This window comes from Salminus brasiliensis, chromosome 4, assembly GCF_030463535.1.
Source record: "Salminus brasiliensis chromosome 4, fSalBra1.hap2, whole genome shotgun sequence".
NCBI classification, from domain to species: domain Eukaryota; kingdom Metazoa; phylum Chordata; class Actinopteri; order Characiformes; family Bryconidae; genus Salminus; species Salminus brasiliensis.
Genome location: NC_132881.1, coordinates 31825637 through 31844879, shown reverse-complemented (window position 1 = coordinate 31844879; position 19243 = coordinate 31825637). Strand labels below are relative to the sequence as shown.

Below are 19243 nucleotides of genomic sequence, written 5' to 3'. Positions count from 1 at the left end.
CCTCTAAACATCATTTCTCTGAAGCCTATCAGTTTGTATATGCACTTTGTGATTTATTTTGATCTATAACCCACTACAAATATCCCACTGTATGAAACCCTGAAAAATGCTACACTGGTTTTCAGTCTAAATACCAGTGTAATCTGAGCATGTTATGGGGGGAGCAGCTTGCTGAAGTCAAAGTTTGAAGTTGTTCTAGTTCCCAACTGCACAAGCTTGTATCATATAGAAGATTTATAGCTCAGACACACCGAAGCGTGGTGGGACAGTTGTAAATGATTATGGCGAAGTGTAAATCTTCCTATCTGTGAATCTGATAGGTCTGGAGAAGAGCAAAGGATGTGAAAGTCTTTAAAGAGAGTGTAACAAATGCCCTGGTGCTGAGAAGAAGAAGAAGAAGAAGAGCAAGGTTGCTATAACAAACCTCCCACAGCTGGGCTGGCTGGTGCTTTTAGAAATGTTACCACGTAACACTCGGAAGGAAATGACAGATTAGCAACAGGTCGCTATTCACAAGTTTAGATAAATACATTCTTACAAAATAGAGTTAGGAATTGAGTCTTGACCTGCAAACACATTGCACTTAACTTCTTGTGTGTTCTCGCACAAACGTGCATGTACATATTGTGCAATATTGTTAGGTTATATAACTGCAGAGTTGGGACAGTGCCAGAAATCTCTGGCTGTGGCATTATTTATTTTGCCAGCCTTTGCCGCTAATACGTACATCTGTTTGAACAGGACATGGCAGGTTTTGAATACCCTTATAACACAGCCAAAGTGATTGAGCAATGCTTGGGAACAACGCTAACCGGCATGAATGAGAGAACTGCTTGTTTCATTTTGGTTAGAATATGGTAGGCCTCTGACCACAGACTTGTTAAAGCAAGAACAAAATGCTGACAATGGAGATGGAAAACATGTGCCAAAATGGTTTATGTAACAGAGTAATCAACAAAAAATGCATATGGAGATCCATGAATTGGCTATGATGGAAAACTGCACTGACAACAGCATCCTGGTTTGGAATCCAAAAGCCACGTTTGGTGCAAATAAAATGTGACCATGGTTCAGGCACTAAAGCAATAAAATTTTAAAGAGATTTCATCAAAGGTCAAACGCAGGCATCTGTAAACAGACACAGCAGTGGTTCCCTTCATTCAGCTTCTTATCTGGCTAGCAGATACGAGATTAGATAACCAGTTTCATGTATTCATTTGCATTGCTGAGCAATGTGGCAAGTATACACCATTTGGTCTCATTGCAAGTGACTGGAAAATTACCTTTTCTTCACCGAAAGCATAAATTTGCTACCTTAGGGCCTAACCCTTTTCGGGAAATCTGTAAAAGCCTGGGAAGCATCCCGCATGAGAAGTAACATCTGAGATATGCAGACTCTTTTACGGGAGGTGATACCATGGAACGTTCTTTACTGAGTCAGACCTCCGCCAAGACCCAGCATCTCCTTACGTTAACCATCAACAATGACAATAATGCAGAAAAAAACAGACCCTTTGCCCTTTCTAAGCATTGCTGTGTCAGCCACACCATAGAAAATTTTTACATTACAAGGGGTGACTTAGACTGCGTCTCAAATCATCTTCATCCATGGTGACCGCAGCGGTTGAACACAAAAACTCCAATGACATTCCCGACAGACTGTACATACAGATCCTAGACCCTCCGCTTTGTGTTCTAATTCCCCGCAGTGTGGCCTGAGACAGTGCCGCGCTCTCTCTTCTCCCTCCAGCGCACATACGGCCCCCATTACCTCAGTAGAATTCTATCTACTGAGGGAAGGTGAGAGCCAAGATGTGTTGGCCCACATCAACAAAAATGTGGTCAGGTTTTTGACTCCACATATCGTTCCAATAAATGCAAATTGCGCACACTTCACCTTAGAAAAACGTTGCGTTCCGTAAATGGGACTTGTTTGAGTTACGGAAATGAGACTCGCTGTGAGCTCACTGTTGGATGTCAAAACCACTGATGATGGGGCCGGACAGAAGGTGTCCTTATTTGTCGTTGTAGTCAAGGCTCTCTCTTTGATCTGCTTCGCTTATGTTGTCTGGCTGGTAAAGTGAGGCAATCGTTCTCTTGTACATGTGATTCCTCAGCAAGGACAGCTGGCACAATCATGGCCTCCTCTCAGGCTGTGAGAGAAGTAAATATGTGTGGTGCAGATGCGCTCCGTCAGCCTTCAGCTCTCAGTTTGCTCATTGTTCCCTTGCTCTCTTGCTCAATTGATTTCACTCCCCTAAGAGTCATCACCCTCAAACTGTAGTTGCCATAGAGCCATTAACAAAGAACTAACTAATGCGATTTTTCCCCTGTCTTTGGAGAAAAGGCAATAGCAGTTGTCATGCACACAATCCCCTGCATATGCCGTAAGACAGCTCCACAAAGCAGAGCCAAGAAGCTGACATGGAGAACAGGATCACAGTGATGCACTGAACTCTTAAAATAAAGCTTTCACATAGGTGACTTGGCAATGTACTTCTCAGAAAACATAATTTATGACCTTAAAATGATGTGGAGGTTATTTAAAAATTAAACATCTCATCTACAAACATGGTTCTTTACACAGCCACTGATTGAAAGGTTCTTCAGGTTGTTCAGTGACACTGCTCCCACAAAAAGCTTTTAAGTAAAAGTGAATCCTCTAACAAAGGGAGAAAGCATAAGGGACTATGCTATAAGGAATGTTAGCCCAATGAAAAAAAACAACACTAGAACTATGGCTAAGTATGTGCCTCACTTCAATTAGAATTCCCAATTATCTCCTTTTTACGCTCAAAATGAAACCACGTCATATTAAACCCTAAGCTCCTCTGAGGCCTGCAAGTTAAAACGCGTCCCCCTGGTGAACAAACCTTCCTCTCAACTATCGCCCATCATCAGCCCTGCCCCCTCTAATCCCCCTCATCAATGCTTAACTGCAGCCGAACCCTCATTTCCATGTCAGTCAGAGGGTCTACAGATGAGTGCTGTGCAAAGTGTACAGGCCAAACAGCACTGAGGTGTCCTGGAGAGAGCCCATTACAACAGCAGGCCTCACTTTCATAGCGAGGGAGGAGCCTTAAAATACAGGCCAGCAGCAGTGGGCACATTTGCATACACTCTCCTAAAAATATTTGGTCATCTGCCAGCAGAAGGGCTAGCACGTACCACGTAAATATTTGTCTTTGATTCAGTATTCATTGTTTTGGTAGCTGTGTAAGATCATCTGTGGGTGTTGAGATTCATAGAACTTCATGCAGGGTTCTATTATAAATATTCTTAAAACTGTGTAGAAGTATTGAATAAGAAGTGCTGTTTTGTATGTGAGTCTTTCTTCTGAACTGCTGAACATATCACTACTGTAAATTGAAAATCATATACTTAAAAGTGCAAGGACAACCAACTGAGGAAAATAACTTTGGGATTAAATCATTTTTTGTAAATGAGATGTAGAAGCACGAAGAACCTCTTTTAAATAACATCAGCATAATATAAATGTTCCATACCAGTTTTATTAGAGCTTTTTTAGGAACAATTATTTTTTAACATTGTAATTCATTTAATTGAAACAGCAGTTCAAAAGATTATTTGAGTAATGCCATAGAAGAACCATAGTTGGTTTCATAAAGAACCATGTTTGTAATACAGATATGTGAGTGTAAAGAACCTTTAACTGGTAAAGAACTCTTTACATCCTTTAAAAGGTTTGTAACACTCACACACTATTGCACTATTACAAACATGGTTTGTTCGTCATGGAACCAAATGTGATTTTTCACATCACTTAAAAGATATTTTAAAACTCTTTATCTTTTAAATACTATATTTATATAAATATAATACATCTCTGTCTTGTAAAAACAAAACTTTTTTGAGCAGTATAAAAGACCATCTGTCGTGTGACATTACATTTCAGCCACCAGCGGTTTGTTGCAAAGACTAATGTCAGGGTCAGCCAATTAAAAAGTCAGCAAGCTGCACTGCAAAGCTGACATTGCAAAGATCTGCACTATAAAAAGCCCTCACTGATTGGAGAATGAAATGTACTGGAATTATCTAAATTATGGCAACAGGAAAGGAACAGAAGAGCTTGCTTTGATTTGTTAAATCCTCACAGTGGGCACTGGGGTGTTTTGGTTTTGAGGAGCCTGGGCCTGCTGCCCTGCGGTCTGGAGTCCCAGCAGGTCGGAGAGGAGTTCCATCACTCTGTGGGCTCCTGGGGGGCCTGGAGTCAGTGGGGCTGAGCAAAGGCCCACCAGGCCTCCTCCAACGTCACTGATAACACCTCTGTACCCTTCGCTCCCTTTGGCTTCGTGTTTACTTATCTCAGGAGTCCTGCCCAGCAAGACCCATCAGGCAGGCCTCAGAGGGACAGCAGGGTGATCTGAGACTGGCCTCGCACGTCATTGCAAATGGCATTTTCCTCATTACAGGCAGATGATAACCAGAGCAGTTAATGAGCTTTAATCCAGAAATTCCCAATGAGTATCACATTACCATGACTTTGATTGATGCTTTCTTCAGGACTCATTTGAAATGCATCGACGACCTAAAGCCTGGAGTTTTCTACCCTTCTTAAGCACAAATTTTGCAATGTGTCAGATGGTTCAGTCTTTTCAGTCTTATGTTCGTTTTAAATGGTTTTCAGCTCCACATAATATAACTCCGAAGGTCTCCATAGAAACGTAATCAACACATTTGCATTACAATGGAAGCCGCCACCACTAAAACACACTATGTCTACACATGAAAGCTGCATTATGTCACATAATAGACCAGTAAAACGTGGCATTTCAAAAGAAAGTGGTGGTTAGACGTGGTGTAAGTGCCTTTCACTGGGCCTGTTTAATATGTGTATTACCTTTCAAGAATGTGTTTGGATAATAAATCAAACGATTGTTTTTAAAAGTGAATATAAACACACACTAGCCACCATTAGGGAGGCAAAAAATCTACTATTTTCACATGGGTCATAACTTTTCATCGTCTGCTACAGACCAATCACAGGGCCACCGCCAGGTTATCTCAGCAAATCTTCTGCGTCTTACATTTCAGCTTCCTATAAAAGTGCACAGATGATAGACTGGACTATATGAGCCCTGCTCTGTTTATTAGACTTGGTTGGGGGTGGTTTACATAGAGTTCATGAGAACTATGTAGTAGAAAAAAAAACACTGAAATCTGCAAATATAAGAATGTCTGAAAAAATAGACATCATAAATGAGCAATTACCTCTTTGCTAGTCCCTTTATTATGTACCCAGCAAAAACTGCTGGTGTGATAATACACAGCTGTCTTCGTCTGGGTCAACATATGGCCAGTCTCGTTTGACTGACAGTATTCCGCAGGAGACAAGGACATGTCTGCACTGTACAACATCAGAACCAAGTCATCACACATGGGCCTCTTCTCTCGATCTGTCACATTATTTCAATAACTGGAACCTAGTAAGTAACTCCCGCTCGTTCCGCATATCGCTCTTGCCTCCCGTGCACTCCCCTTTGCTCCCCAGCTCGCTCTTGTTATCCGGGGCCAACTGGGAATGTGCCTGTAGAATCTCAGGCCGGGTGTGAACTCTCCCACTGGTGCCACCTTGTAAAACGACATCTGCATTCGGCGGCGGGCTTTTGAAGGGAGGAAAGCTAAGAACTCAAACACTTTAAAGGCAATGAATTCAAAGTTAACCTTGAAGAAGAAGAGTCTTTAATGAAGAAGACTAAAACAGACATTAACAAACAGCTTTCTTGTCTCTTAAAACAGCTGATCAAAGTGAGATTTTGACAGAGATGCCACAGTGTATGCAACTTCTGTTGTAATCAGTCTCCCAGTTCACACTCTTAAAAATGAATGTGACGCCATAGAGGAATCCCTTTTCAGTGGATGGTTCTTACAAGCAGTGGTTCTCAAATAGTCACAGAGTTTTGCTTATTTCACGTATAGGAGTAAACATCTGGACCATCTGTGGGTCCAAGAGGAACTACTCCTTCTAAAAGTTTTGTGAATATGAAGTACTCTCACACAAAGTACAGATTCTGTACCAGTGGAAGGACTTTCTAAGAATCGTGCATCCAAGCCTGAAACCACTTTGGAAGTTTTTTTAAGGAGTGCACTTCAGCTTTAACATTTTGGTTTGATTGGCTGTAAAGCAGGCTACAGAATAGCCAACTTTAACAACCATTAAATGCATGCAAATGCTCTTCAGAACTTCAGTGGGAAGGGTGAGCATGGGCCAATGAGCAGACGTCTCATCCATGTGAAGAGAATGCTCTGATCTGGGCAACACGCTTTCCTCTCCTGTCCTCATCTCTCTACCCCAGCTTTATTCTCAGACTTGGCACATTAGGAGTCCCACTCCTGGAAACAGAGCCCACATCTGCATCCTGTTAAACATCCTAATCCCCCTCTCCTTCCCTCCCCACTCATCACCACTCTGCTCAGATTAAACTGGAGGGCTTAATGGAAAGTTTTAGCCAAATAAAAAACTAATTGACTATTTTTGTTTCAAGGGAAACATTTTTAAGGTCCTTGTTTCACGCTTGTGTCCAAACACATTTGTCCGAAAACCCATTTGCTCAGTTTACAACAGCAAGTGGTGAACTGTGGCGAACAGTTCCTTACACTTCATTCTTACAAAGGCAAATGGTGAACTTTGCTGAATATACTGAATGACTAAAACTTGTGAAAAAATAAAGGTTTGTGCTAAACAAAGGGTTCTTTGAGCTATAGAAGAACCACTTAGAACCTCTTTTTTTGACACACAACAATAGTGGACCTCTATTTGGTGCTTTAGAGAACCATTTACTGTAATTGAAGAACCATCTTTCCTGGGAACGAAGATTCAAATTCTTCTTTGAATTGTCATGGTTCTACACAGAACCCCTGCCTTTATCAAAGAACACTTGAAGACCCTCCTGAACTGCTGTGTCGTATCAACAATTGTCATTAAAAGGGTCTTTATGGAATAAAAATGATTCTTTTATAGCATCACTCCAAAGAACTCTATTTAGCACCTTTATTTTTAAGCCTGTGAGGGTGAACACATAAAGCACCTATCCTTCCTGCTTCCTTCTTTCCTGAGGGAGATATGTCCTACGTCACTCTGTGGCCACACACCGACACTAAGCGACACATTAATCATCCGCTTTTTAACATTTAAAAAAATCTGTGATTGAGGATGTGACTTACAAGGCATGCTAAGCATATAATATGCACTCATATGCTAAAGTCTGAGCACCCCTTGTCAAATTACACATATTGTTGATTTTCTAAATGGAGATAAGTCACACATCCTCTACAGAGGACAATCACTGTTTATTTGTTGCGGAAACAAAACCTAGATTATAGCATGTACAAAGATTACGTCACATTCATATGTTATATTTGATTTTTTCCAATGTACTTCATACATGAGATAAATAAAAATCTCCACTGTGTAACACTGTGTAAATCTTGTAGATGTATCACTCTGTAAGGCAGCCATGGCCTAATTGTAAAAGCAATGGGCTTCGGACTGTTCCCTGGTCCGGCACTGCTGAGATGCCCTTGACCAAGGCACCAAACCCCAAATTGCTCCCCGGGTGTTGAGGTGCCTGCCCAAAGTTCTGGTTGTTTGTGTGCTTACACTCCATAGTCACAAATGTATGTGTAATGGGCACGATCAAGGATTATCTTAATATTTTACTGTACTTAGATCAACACAAGTGATGTCCAAATTGTATATAAAAAACAAACAGACAAACAAACAAAAAAAAACCCGTCCCATCATGCCCTTTGATTATTTTGACATTCAGCCAAAGAATTCTTAATGGAAGGTGCTTGCCCATAGATCACAGTGGGAACAGCCCCTTTTGTCCGGCTGAAAGGGGGCAGGTCCCGGATTTAAGGCCGGTGCGCACAGCGCCTCCACAGTGCGCTCTGCGGATCTCTACTCTAACACACACACACGCTCTCACACACGCGCTTAAGCATGGAGCTGAAAGCCGTCTTAGTTGCAGCGCTCATCGCGGTGGCCATCTACGGGACTATTTCACACGGTGAGCTGCTTTACTCTGCTTCTTTATGGGAGTTTGTCAGGACACTTTGGAAACTGCGTGGTTATTTGTAGGCACTTTCTAGCGCTGTTTACAGCTTTTCTGCGGTGCTTCGGTTTAATTCTGAAGGTTTCTGATAGGAGTGCTTGTGTAGCAGTGAGGGAGACACTCAGAAGACAGAGGAGATCCGCGTTGGTTCCATTACGTAGCTGCTGGATAATTAACGTTACTTTATTGCAAGCGTTCATTAGGCCACATAATTATGATGATGCGAGCCTGCATTTGGCTGTTTCTATAGACTACATCATTATTTTACTGCAAGCTGGCATTTGGGTGCATTATATAGCCTAGATAATTATGCATGTTTAAGCTGGTACATATGCTACACAATTATTTTATCATCGTTTGACATCTATATGGATTTTTGTATTTTTAAAAACAAATAACTGCTGTTTTTTCGGTCCTTGTTTGACCCTGATAACCTTTATATACTTTCTTTTTCAACAGTTTCAGCATTTAGAGTTTTTACCTACCTTTTTACGCACTCTGTTTGGGCAGCAGCAAGAACGTGCGCTCCTTAGAGCTGCATACCTGCCGCTTAATGTGTGTATTTGTCACCTTCTTTGTTTCCAATTAATTAGCCACAAATTAGGAGGTACAACCAAAAGAGCAGAGGCAGCGCCAGGCTGCACTTCAATGGCCCCAAACGCCGGGGGGGGCTCTATTGACGCTCTTTAGCATAACAACGGAGATAGACTACCTGGCATGTTCTAAACTCCTCTAATATGGAGCTCGCAGGTACTTCTCACCCTCGGGGTTCTGTGAGTGGGCGATGTCCGCTTGGCTGCGTGCCGAAAACCCCACCGCTCATGGATGCAATGTGGGGGTCCTTGTGCGCTAAACATGCCCAGTCTTAAATGGCGTACTGTTGGATTTTTAAATGCACTACTTTGGGGGTAGAGTCCGTTGTTTCGTGGTCTATACAGTCCACAATATTTTTAGTGGATTTTTTTTTTGGACAGATCATCCATTTGGACAGCAGCCTCTTCACTCCATGTTCACACTCTGTCTGCAGTAATGTAGTAATGTGGCAGCTGCTGCAGGAACAACAGCAGGGAGATTAATGGCTCCAATTGCCAGTGTTTGAGTTGAGCTCAGGACCAATTTTCTTTTAAAATGTCAATAATAGTCACTGTAGAGGTGCATTCTTTTTCTTCTTATCCCACTCCATTTTAATGTGTGTTCATTTGCATTTAGCTTTGATGATGCTCTTCAGCCATAAATGACTGTTTTCTTCATTTCACGGCCCAATCTACATTTGGACGCATTTTCTCATGCATGCAAAATGCTCTGACGAAACAGCGTATATGTGGATTCTGCAATAAACATGTGAACATATCAACGCTGATGGAGTCAAATCACATAAGCATGTGTAAACTTGCATGTTCATGCTCACCAGCATGCACTCCCCTGCATAGCAGTGCATGACCTGTGGTTGCTTATGTTTTAATTGGTTTCTTGTGTTAATAGCTCTGCACAGCCCAAAAAGAAATATAACTGTAGAAGTATGAAAAGATTTTTAGTTATAAAGCTGTTTGCAATTGTTCTTGGAGAACTCATAAAAGCTCAGCTTGCATAATAAAATAAAATATTGCAAGACTGAATATCATCTGCAATGACTGTTTTCTTTGACAACACTCTGATTGAACACATCTGCTTCATCCTGCTTAAAAACGATGCAATAACATGCACAACTGCTGGGAGGCTGTGTTGCAATAGATGAGTAAACAGCATGTCTGTAGCACTAGATTGGGTTTTAATTGGCACGATGTCAAGTAAATATAAAAGATAATGGTGCTTTTTACATGATTCAGATATGTCATTTGGTTGTACATCAACCCAATTGCCGGATAATCTTTCACTTCTTTTGGCAGGAACTGTGGTGATGTAACACATTTTATTCATCTGCAACTGATTAACACATTTGAATCATGTAAATTCATAGCACCATTTGTTTACCCGCACTGGTGTGAGAGCTGTCTATAATGGGTTTTCTTCTTTCTCTCTCTCTCTAATCCTGAACAGCCAAGCCCATCAGTCTGGTTGAGAGGTGCTGGTGTCGCTCTACAGTCAACACAGTCCCACAGAGAAACATTCGTGAGCTGAAGTTCGTCCACACGCCCAACTGCCCCTTCCAAGTCATGTGAGTATCTTCTACAGTGTCTTTCTCACACGCTTGCTGATCCCGACGCAGCACTACTACTTGGGGGGTGTCTTACTGAACCCCTCTACCCATCATTTCACACCATCAATCTCCCACTGCTGAAGGAACTCTGAATAGATCCGGAACAGGCCTCCCCTGTCTGGCATTATGCTCTGGGTCAAACTCTCACAATTAGACACATGCCAAGGAAATGCTACAGGAGGGGGTGGACTTCTAGGCTTGGATGCAGTTTTGTTTCATACAGGAAAGGGCATCATAGGGGTCCAAGTGGAGTTCTCCTTGAAGTTCTTTCTCACCCATTGTGCCTGATAAACCTTCTCACACGTCATAACTTCGCATGCTGTTGAGAGTCATACTTCGCTTGTCTTTCCATCCAAGTTGAGTTTATTGCATAAAACTGTCAGTAATCAATATATATATATATATATATATATATATATATATATATATATATATATATATATATATATATACTATCATATATAAACCATTTTATATCATATATAAACCATTTTTGTTCTTTAACCCATTGAACCCTAGGTTTATTATTCAGTTTTTTTAATCTTACTATTACTATGAACTATTAAAATGATTTGCTAAGTGTTTGCTTTAACATATTTTGTGCAGTCCCACATGGTTGTACTTTAGGGCCTATGTAATGAATGTTAATTAGTTATGTTAACAAAATGTAGACATAAGAGTGTGAGCTTATATACAGGGCCTAAGTGCTTAAAGAACAATTTACAAGTTTTCACTCACAGAGAGAGAGAGTAAAGAACAACTGAAGCATTCAAGAACCATTAAGTAACCACACATTCTTAAGTCTTAATCACAGGTCTTTTAGATAGACTGTTCCTTAAAGAACTATTTTGTAAACAAGAATGTGAAGAACTACTAGTAGCAAAAAAAAACCCAAAAAAACAAAACAACTGCTAGGCATGCTTCTCTATGGGCATACACCACACTCATGTTAGCTGACACAGAGTCGTAGTGGAAATCCCCAGAGAACAGATCAGAAGTACTACTCCAAACTCCGAGATCCTTGATACTCTAAAACCGTCCTGATGAGTGAAACTTGTAACCCAATATGCCAGGCTTTTCTGTTGGCCTTCACTTGCTGTGAAGTAATTACTACCTGCTGTCTAAAGTCCTGCCTCACTTAACCCCCGCTGACAAAATCTAAACAGAAAGGCAAATGCCAAGCCTTACACTACCAAAAAATTTGAAGATAGCAATGGGTCAACTATACCCACAAACTTTAATAATAATGCACAGTTAAATACCTAAGCTAAGACTGAATGTGCACCGTTTCAATAATTTATGGTATTAAATGAAGCAGAATCTTGTATAGTTCTGAAGTAAGAGGTTCCTCGGAACCTAATTTAAGCATGCCTTTTGGTTTGAGTGAGTGACCTTCACAACTGAATGGAGTTTTTAGGCTTAAATCATAGGTTTAAGTGGGGTATCTGAGCATACCCATGTCACTATGTGCAATAAAACATTGTGGTCACTGAGGAGGTGCATAAATAGCTCACCCAGGTTAAAGCCATACATTCCAAAATAACAGAGGTCAGTTACCATGCTAGAGCTTACAGCTTGTTTTCTTGTTTAGAGTCAGGCACTAAACTTGAGCTAAAACTAACAAACTGAGCATGTTTATCCTTAGACCTACAATCACTGACGCAGTCCTTAACATATGGGCAGACCATGACTTTGTGGCTTACCTAATATAGACATATAGTTCAATAGTTTGGCGCTTGTTTGCAGCGATAAATATAAGTAAGAGGTTAACCTTCAAGTAGCCAACAAAAACATATGGTTCTTCTTTTGGTGCAATCTGATATAAAAACATCGAACAACTCCACAGTGCTTGCTGAAGGCATGAGGGTGAGATCGCAATCGGACAATTTGTCAAGACCTGCAAGTGAATTTAGAAAAACAAGAAAACAATAAGCTCTTAAGGGTGTAACACTTCTTTGAAAGAGAAACTGGAGATAAAGAACTGCTTCTGTGAGCTCCTTCATCCTTGTTTTGCTGTGTGTCATTGTGTGGATAATGCTGACCATAGCGTATCTATTGTGCTGCATTCAGAATTCCTTCACAATGGGTGACCAAATGCTTTAAAAGACACATAATAATCAAGTGGCCTGTGTAGTGACATGGCTGAGTGGCATGGATGAGTATCTTTTAATGAAACCTTTTCTCGTCTGTTTTCCCCCACAGTGCCAAGCTGAAGAACGGCAAAGAAGTGTGCATCAACCCTGAGACGAAATGGTTGCAGCAGTACCTAAAGAATGCTCTTGAAAAGTAAGAAGAAATGCTAACTTTCTCCTTTCTCCTTAGAAATTAGATATGTGCTGGTTTTCATGTGTACCTCATTATGTAGCCGAACCGAACGTAATGTCCCAAATGGTCAAAAATATACATTAGTACCCTGAACTCAAATGATCATAAATGCATGCATAATCAACACATTAGAACTGCTAACTAAAAAGACAGTGGCCTTTCCCATTTCCTGTTTCTCACATTTCTCGGAATGCTCTGGAAAAAGCCCTTGCCAGTGTACTTTCTAGCCAAGGACCCCGTCTCCTTTTCATTCTTCAAAAGGAGCTGTGAAATATGTATACCTTTGGATGCTGAACATGATTTTAATGCTTACCAGCCTGTGCTTAGCGTCTTAATGTAAAACACGCTCTCACACTGTGGCCCTGGCTGATGGTCCTCCATACTGATTCTGACCATTCATCAAAAATCAGGATTTTAAGGTTTATCAACTAAATCATAAAGGGAATATGAAGCGTACCAATTTGTAATGCGAGGCTTGTCCAAATGTGAAATATGAAATCCTTATTTTCATTTTACTTGAAGGTGTTCCACTATTATGCTGTGTATGTTTGTAGGTCTTATTCATTGCTGAACTGCAACTGTTTTAAGACAATCTCCAACATTTGATTGGAATGTGTGCAGTGCACAAAGGCTCTATATAATAGGCAGAAAGGTGTGAACAGTGCAGTCTGCACAACAAAACAGACATGGCTAAAGATGGACAATGGCTCAACAGGGCTGAATGCCTCTGAATGGACACTAGACCCTCACAAACCCATACTGTGCAATCCAGGAATACTGCTCAGCCCGAGAAAGGGGAAGCTGTACATATTACCCGATCCAAGTCTAACCAAGGGGACTCCAGTTTTATGGCATACCTCTGATATGCAAGATACAATACATTTAGATCCACAGCCTTTGCTAATTTAATTACTGAATTTGTCATGTGACTATTCAATGGCAAGACCAATCAGTAGCTGTAAGTTGAATCACTGTTGAACATGGCAGTTTATTAAGTATTCTAGGAGAGCAGAGCTTTTGCTTAATTAACTACCTGTGCTGAAGTACAAACTGCCTGTAAAACCAAATGACATGTCTGTTGCACAGTATTGCCAGGAGCACAGTCTGGCTGTGTGTTCTAAGTGCTTTCTCAGCGGAGAGCTTGGCAGGCCGTTAAATGGTCCTGCTTCCTCTCAAATATCACTTAAAGATGCACATTCAGAATTCATTCAGTACAACAACAAACTATTGAGGATTTCATTGTGGCACTCACTACCAAAGCGTGGCTCAAATGTTCTGGAAGGAAAACTGTGTCCAAATTGTTCATATGCAACAACTCAGCCTTAATCTATTTATGTTCTGCCACGTTCTGTCTGTTTTAGGAGTTGGCTCCATTTTTAATTTAACTGTAAATTTCTCTTTTTCTTCCCCCTTCTCTTTCTCTGCAGAATGAAGAAAGCCAAACAACAGCTCAACTAAAGGAGCCAGCTGGATGGCAAGCCAGTTTGTCAGCCCACCACCACAGATATGTACCATATACTCCTCTGGCATGCTTGCTGAACCAGCACTTAACCTGCCACACTTGCTTCCCTGTCCGTGACTCAGCAAATGGCACACCAAACCATCACCACCACCACCACCACCTCTGCCACTGCTATAGGCACCTCCTGTGTTAGCGCAATGTGCAATTATATATGTATGAGTGTGGGTTTTTCTATACGTATGATATGTATATACAATGTTTTTATATCAATTTTAAACAGTAAAGAGATATTTTTGGAGTGGTGTTTGCTCCTTGCCTGTCTGTTATGGTGAGTTAGGCAGCACTGAATGAAGTATTTGACGATTTGGGAGCAAACTCGCAAGACTTTCATGTTACATCGTATAACAGGGAGAGAAATCTGTGAATCTGTGAATGACGTCCAGCAGTGCAGAGCTGAGCCCAAATAGCAGCATATCTGTGAGGAGCATGAGTACGAAGGGAATTGGCATTTGCCCCTGCCCCCAAATTCATAAGCATATTAAGTAATCTATATCTTAAAATTTTGTAACAATGCATATTGCATGTGAAAGTACTATTTTAAGAGAAATGTTGCTTGAGTTTTAGTGATCAACAGGGTGTTATTTTTTATGTAAAATGAGGCTTTGGACCTTAAATGACCCTAACTACTCTGAATTACTTCAGGGAACATAATTGGGTTTACTGGAAGTAGGCTGTGCAGGAAAAATAGAAGGGAATGTGCTTTTTTATTTCTATCACTCTGTAAGCAAAGAAACATCTGGATCCACAAAAACTGCTAATTGAGCAGTCAGCGTGTGTCAGGCGTTCTGATACGAAATCGGAGCATGCAAAACATTAAACAAGACCTAAAACAGACCGTGTACATGGAACCAAGCACAATGAATAAAAAAGACTGCAGCAATCATTAAACCGCACAGAAGGAATTAAATTAAATGAAGCCAGCTAGCTAGCTATTTTATCATTAAATTCATTAGAAATAATGACATGTAGACCTACTATTAACAGTAGACTGATCTAAAGATAAATAATTACAGATTAATTAACAGTAATAATAATTAATAATAATGCACTTTATTTATTGCATTCAGTGAACTAATTTAACATCGTCCGCAAATGTAGCGAATAGTCTTGAGTACACTTTTCCACAGACATGGTTAAAAATACAATTAATTTGAGAGCATTTAAGGCTAATTGAAAAGGTTTTATATATTTGTATCCACTAGGAGCGTCCTCTTTCATGTAATGCATCGTGTGTGATATTTTCAGTGAATGGGCACGGTTTAAAAGAGGCACTTAAAAACAACAACTTTTAAATGGACATTTAAAAAAAAAAGGAAAAAATGCTTCTTGGTCTGGCAGAGCAGTCTCCTGTTTACTGGCCATAAACAAAACATGTCGTGCCCTCCAAAACCAGCATGCATTCCAGTCTGCCAGAGCTAAACATTTCTCAAGGAAATTAGCCCATGGAATTTGTCTGTTACAACACTGCCAATTTTATCCTATCAACAGATTTAATATGGTGCTATTAAAGCAGTCAGGCCTCTTTTACACAGGCTGCCTGCAGGCACACAGGCCAGGAAAACATAATGCCCACTCAGGATTAGAGAGGACGGGGGGTGTGCACATTGTTCTTTGGGTAAGGCCCCCAGCCTCATTGAATCTCATACAGTCATGTGGAAAACTGCGAGAATCAAACTCATTCTAATGCAGCGAGGAAGTCCTGATAAATGTATGTACCCGTTACCTCCCAACTCATGCTTCTCTCACACTGGCTACTTCTGCTTGCTAGAGGAGTTGTTTCAGAATGTTGATACAGGTTGAATAACTGTATGTGTGAAGTTAAAGAACCTACGCATGCCTTTGACACGGTGCGAGCCAAAAACCTTGCTATGTGACTGTTAACTCTACTAGTGGGCATTAACAATACATACTCTTTCAGAATATGTCCTGGATTGATGTCTGACAAGAGAAGAGTCAAACAATATACAGCATGTGTAAAGAATAAAAGAGGCAGTTTATCCTGCCTTGTCTTATCACTGTTAATATTTGACTTGCTTGGAAAAAAAGGACTAAGAGAAACACTACAGTAACAGTTTTTGGGGAGTGTGCTGAGAAATATTCAAATTTGATGTTCATCTTGGTTGGCATTGACATTATATTCTACAATCTTACAATGGCCAGACCGCTATGGTGCTTTTGGAAAACCCAGAAAACCAAAAATTATAATCACTGCAGTTTTTTTCTTTTTACATAATTAAAGGTAAAATACATTACCTTTATCTCACATATTGGTACAGATAAAGATACTATGAGAATCTGCCAGTTCTAGCTACCAAACATGGCTATTTTCATTAGTTATTTCACATCAACTTACTTTTACACTCGGATATACTAAAACTTTTCAGAATTGTACCCCTACTTGCAATCAGACTTCTTCAATTTTTAAGATGGGTTCACTGGCAACATTGGCTTTCCTCACATGTTACCCAAAGTAACACTGCTTGGACTTTGCCTCTTATATTGTTAAATCCAAACCACCAATATGTTCTTGAGGCCACTGGTATTGTATATACTGTCCCCATAACTCCCAAACAATGTGAAGACCATTTCTCTGTAGATGGCAGCTTACTCCATATATGTTGTATTTACTTTTTTATGAGTTTGTACTTTTATTTCCATTCATATTTTGAAATAAATCATCATTTATGAATTTTGTCCGACATATTTATTCTACATGTAAAACTATTTATAAATGACGGAAAGCAGCCTTTCAGTATGAGCCGAACTAAAATCATATTTTCATTCACTAAAAAGAATAAAACGTAACAGCTTCAAAATAAAGGATCACTACACAGAATTGACAAATTAAGCATACGTTTGTGACTAAATGTGACTTTTGCTGGGGATTTCCTAAAAAAAAAAAAAGCTACTTTACATTCTGGGAGAGAACTAATCTTTAAAGCCTGTCACAGTAATTTACTGTGCCAGTTAACAGATGGTAAAGAGCTCAGCTTTTGGTTATAGGTTGCTCATAAATTTTTCCCACCAAAAATGAGTGTTAAAAGCAGTTCTTACTCTCCTTTTTTACGTGTTTGATAGCAGGCAATTTCCTCTATAAAAATAAAAGTTTAGTAGTTCCATCTCAATGTAACCAGATTTTAAAGACAAATAACATGATTATCCATAAATATCCATCCATCTATCTATCTATCTATCTATCTATCTATCCCACATGCAATTACAAAAATCTAAGAGCTAAAAGGTATTTCAGTTACATCCCTACAATCCTAAAATAAACACTCTATAGTATATTTCTTCCATTATATCCAGTTATATCCAGTTATGTCCATTATATACAGTTACCGTCCAGGACGAGGCTAGATTTTACTAGATTTTGAAGCATTGCTGTGTAGATTTTATTGCATTCATTGCCAAGAGCGTTAGTGAGATCAGGGTGTTGGATGATCACCACCCCACCTCATCCCCAACTCCTCAACTCATCCCAAAAGTACTGAATGGAGCACTATCATTCCAGAGAACACAGCTCCACAGCTCACAGCTCTACAGTCCACGCCTGGAATTATGGATTGTGCCAATAGGTTAAACTTTATCTGCTCCAGAGAGTCTTATTTTACTGGACATACTTCTCTACAAGGACCAGACAAGCTGTGTGTGTTTGTATTTGCACACCAGTGTCAGCAATAGGTGCAGTAGTATCTGAATGCATTTATTAGAAGGGGTGTCCAGAAATGTTGACGTATAGTGTATATAGGTTTCATGGTAAGCTGATTAAGTGAAAGTATTGAAATGGAGAGTAAGTTCTATACATTACATCAAAAGATGAATGCATAGCTGTTAAGCTCAGGAGACTTATATGTGGAATAGACTGTAGAGACTGGAGGATATCAGGTATCCAAAGAGAGGGCAAGGAGAAAAGGCTTATATAACTTACTTAATCACCTTAGCTCCCAGATACTGGCTGAGAGCCAAACAAAATATAATCCACAGCCTCATTTTTCACTCTTTGCCAATTCATCAGCTACTTACATATTGTCATGTTAGTCACACATTCAGTTCCTACTTGTTCCTACTATATAATCAGAGAGAACTGGTGTACGATTACTTTTCATCAGCTTTTACCTTCATTAAAATGTTACAAATGCATTACCTCAAATGATAGCACATAATCATCAAGAAAAGTTCGCAATCTGAAGGTCTTCAGTATGGGAACACAGTGTGCGTAGGACTATTTTTTAACCTGTGAGGGATGTTTGGCAATGGTGTTATCACAGAAAAGCAAGATAAGCACAGTATCAGGTGTGAAAACACTGATAATGTTGTCTTTCCCCCCATCACTAAGCTGAAATGTAAAGGAGAGTAATCTAAAAGAGTGGTATATAGCAGAAAACACAAAGCATATTATATACATATTAAAACACTTAGGTGCAGTCAGGATCCAAAAAACATTCTACATGGTTCAAACAACAAAGTTTAGTATTGAATTAAATTATATAGAAAATAATTAGGAATTTAAACTCTCTTCACTCAAAAACTGCATGCACTATATGTCTAAATGTTGATGGACACCCATTCTAATGACTACATTCAGCTATTTTAAGTTGCACCCATTGCTGCCACAGATGTGCAAATGCACGCACACAACATGTCTCGTCTCTGTAGAAGTGCTGCCAAGAGAAGTGAAGTGAACAGGACTCTCTGGAGCAGATAAACATGAACCTATTGGCACCATGCCTAATGCCAGGTGTGGGTTAGAGGGGTATAAAGACTGGACTGTGGAGCAGTAAGATTGCTATCAAATCCTCACAGCAATGCTTCAAAATATAGTTGAAAGCCTTTCCTGTATGACAGTTATAAGCAGAATTAACTCTTTAATACCCATGATTTCAAAAGAAACAATAATTGAAAAGGTGTCCCAATACTTTAGTGTGCTTTTGTATGGATTGCAGAATTTATAGTCATGTGAAAAAGTTAGAACACCCTGAAAAAAAAACTTTTAATCATATTTAAACTCTGGATATCTTTGTTTTAACAATATCAAGAGATGGAGCCTTTCTATTAAATACATAAAACTGAGGGAGAATATTAAGATTAATTTGTTCATTTTAGGTAATAGAACTGCAA

At 39.8% G+C, this 19243-nt stretch overlaps 1 protein-coding gene across 1 annotated transcript; it reads left to right on the top strand.

Moving 5' to 3' along the window:
• Nucleotides 1-7912: 7912 nt before the first annotated feature.
• On the top strand, nucleotides 7913-16811 carry cxcl12a (chemokine (C-X-C motif) ligand 12a (stromal cell-derived factor 1)). The gene is made up of 4 exons (XM_072678019.1): nucleotides 7913-8033; nucleotides 10116-10233; nucleotides 12478-12561; nucleotides 14028-16811. Exons 1-4 carry the CDS (start codon nucleotides 7967-7969, stop codon nucleotides 14056-14058), a joined length of 300 nt encoding a protein of 99 aa, XP_072534120.1. The 5' UTR covers nucleotides 7913-7966; the 3' UTR covers nucleotides 14059-16811.
• Nucleotides 16812-19243: the final 2432 nt, after the last annotated feature.

Bases quoted from the DNA above. Each gene is read 5' to 3' on its own strand.
- cxcl12a (XM_072678019.1), top strand. From the start codon at position 7,967: ATGGAGCTGAAAGCCGTCTTAGTTGCAGCGCTCATCGCGGTGGCCATC. The intron at 8,034-10,115 runs GTGAGCTGCTTT...AATCCTGAACAG, and splicing joins CTACGGGACTATTTCACACG to CCAAGCCCATCAGTCTGGTT. The intron at 10,234-12,477 runs GTGAGTATCTTC...TTTCCCCCACAG, and splicing joins AACTGCCCCTTCCAAGTCAT to TGCCAAGCTGAAGAACGGCA.